This window comes from Cyanistes caeruleus, chromosome 7 (assembly GCF_971803275.1).
Source record: "Cyanistes caeruleus chromosome 7, bCyaCae1.hap1.1, whole genome shotgun sequence".
Lineage (NCBI taxonomy): Eukaryota > Metazoa > Chordata > Aves > Passeriformes > Paridae > Cyanistes > Cyanistes caeruleus.
In genome coordinates this window covers 21,775,884-21,777,917 of record NC_141707.1, presented here as the reverse complement: position 1 = coordinate 21,777,917, position 2,034 = coordinate 21,775,884, and the positions used below count along the sequence as shown (strand labels likewise).

At 72.0% G+C, this 2,034-nt stretch overlaps 1 protein-coding gene across 1 annotated transcript; it reads left to right on the top strand.

Annotated features, from left to right (window-relative positions):
* SP5 (Sp5 transcription factor) lies at positions 1-1,832 on the top strand. The gene is made up of 2 exons (XM_086896765.1): positions 1-153; positions 699-1,832. Exons 1-2 carry the CDS (start codon positions 103-105, stop codon positions 1,749-1,751), a joined length of 1,104 nt encoding a protein of 367 aa, XP_086752891.1. The 5' UTR covers positions 1-102; the 3' UTR covers positions 1,752-1,832.
* Positions 1,833-2,034: the final 202 nt, after the last annotated feature.

The window sequence follows — 2,034 nt, the reverse complement described above, 5'->3', positions numbered from 1 at the left end:
GGGGGAGAGAGAAAGAAACTGGGCAGCATCTCGTCTTCCTCTCGGCGTCCTCATGCCTCGGCAGTGCCCCGGCGCCTTCACTTCGCCCCGGGCGCAGTAGCCATGGCCGCGGTGGCTGTCCTCCGGAACGATTCCCTCCAGGCTTTCCTTCAGGTCAGTACCCGCACCCGGTGTTGCTCGAACTGCGCCCAGTCCCGCGGTTGTGACCCGCATTGCGAGGGGCAGCTGGCTTCAGCCGCCTCCCTCCCGGGGCTTTACCCGGCGGGCGGCCCGGAGAGGTAGGTGGGGACCCCCGCGGTGGTAGGAGGCCGGGCTTGGGCTTCTCGGACTGGCAACTTCCCTCTCCCGCCAGCAGCCAGATTAACTCCAGACAGTGCTCCGTGGCAAGGGGTGTGGAGGGCGCGGGGGCTGCCTCCCTGCCCACAGAGGCTGCTTCCCCGGCCCAGGAGGGACGGCGGGGCCGGCGGCACTGACCACAGGCGGGACCGATCTCTGGGCGGGGCGGGGGGGGGCGCTGAGCCCGTCCTGCCCTCTGGGTGCGCATTGTTTTTGGAAAGTTTAGCGGCCGTGCGGGGAGCGGCGGGGCGGCCCCAGCCTCGCACGGGCAGCGAAGTTTCTCGCAGGCCGGTGTCGGCGGGCGGCGAGTAACGCGCTCTCTTCCCTCCTTCCCTTCTCCCCTCCCTCCTGTTCCTGCGCAGGACCGCACCCCCAGCGCCTCCCCAGACTTGGCCAAGCACTCGCCCCTGGCTCTTCTGGCCGCTACTTGTAGCCGGATCGGGCAGCCGGGCGCAGCGCCCTCGGATTTCCTGCCGGTCTCCTACGACCCGACGCTGGGATCCCCCTCTAGGATCTTCCACCCGTGGAGCGGCGAGATGCCAGCGCACTCCCCGGGAGGGCTGCCGCCGCCGCATCCCAGCTTGGGGTTGACCCCTCAGAAGAACCACCTGCAGCCCTCCTTCGGGGGCTCTCACGAACTGCCCCTCACCCCCCCGGCGGACCCCTCCTATCCCTACGAGTTCTCCCCCGTCAAGATGCTGCCCTCCTCCATGGCCGCCCTGCCGTCCAGCTGCCCGCCCGCCTACGTCCCCTACGCCGCGCAGGCCGCCCTGCCGCCCGGGTACTCCAACCTGCTTCCGCCCGCCCAGCCCTGCCGGCAGCTGTCACCCAACCCGCCTCCCGAGGACATCCCATGGTGGAGCATCCAGCAGGCCAGCGCCCCGGGCGGCTGCGGCCACCGCTTCCCCGCGGCGGCGGCGCTGCCGCGGAGCCTGGTGCTGGGGCACTCGGACTTCGCTCAGTACCAGACGCAGATCGCCGCCCTGCTGCAGACCAAGTCTCCCCTGGCGGCCACGGCCAGGAGGTGCCGCCGCTGCCGCTGCCCCAACTGCCAGTCGGCCGCCGGCAGCGCCCCTGAGGCGGAGCCGGGCAAGAAGAAGCAGCACATCTGCCACATCCCCGGCTGCGGCAAGGTGTACGGCAAGACCTCGCACCTGAAGGCGCACCTGCGCTGGCACACGGGCGAGCGGCCCTTCGTCTGCAACTGGCTCTTCTGCGGGAAGAGCTTCACCCGCTCCGACGAGCTGCAGCGGCACCTGCGGACTCACACGGGCGAGAAGCGCTTCGTCTGCCCCGAGTGCGGGAAGCGCTTCATGCGCAGCGACCACCTGGCCAAGCACGTCAAGACCCACCAGAACAAGAAACTGAAGGCGGTGGCGGACGGCGTCAAGAGGGAGGACAGCCGCGACCTGTGACCGCCGGGACCACCACCGGCGGCTGCTGCCTCTGCGGGCCGAGCCGAGCCGCGGCGGGACTCGGGCTGGGGGCGTTTCGCCGCCGGGGGCAGGGCGGCGGCGGGGAGAGGCCGGCGGCCGGCTCTCGGACTGTCGCCGGGCACGGCGAGCGGGACCCCGGCTGGGGGCGGCCTCCGCGGACCCTCAGGCCCGGGACTGGACCCTCACAGAGCCCCGGGGCAGGCGCCCGGCCCCGCCTGGACGCGGCTGAGGGGGCAAGAGCAGAGCCGGTCCGGTCCGGCCG

Coding starts and splice junctions, on each gene's coding strand:
- SP5 (XM_086896765.1), top strand. CDS start 103: ATGGCCGCGGTGGCTGTCCTCCGGAACGATTCCCTCCAGGCTTTCCTT. Junction 154..698: donor CCCTCCAGGCTTTCCTTCAG/GTCAGTACCCGC, acceptor GTTCCTGCGCAG/GACCGCACCCCCAGCGCCTC.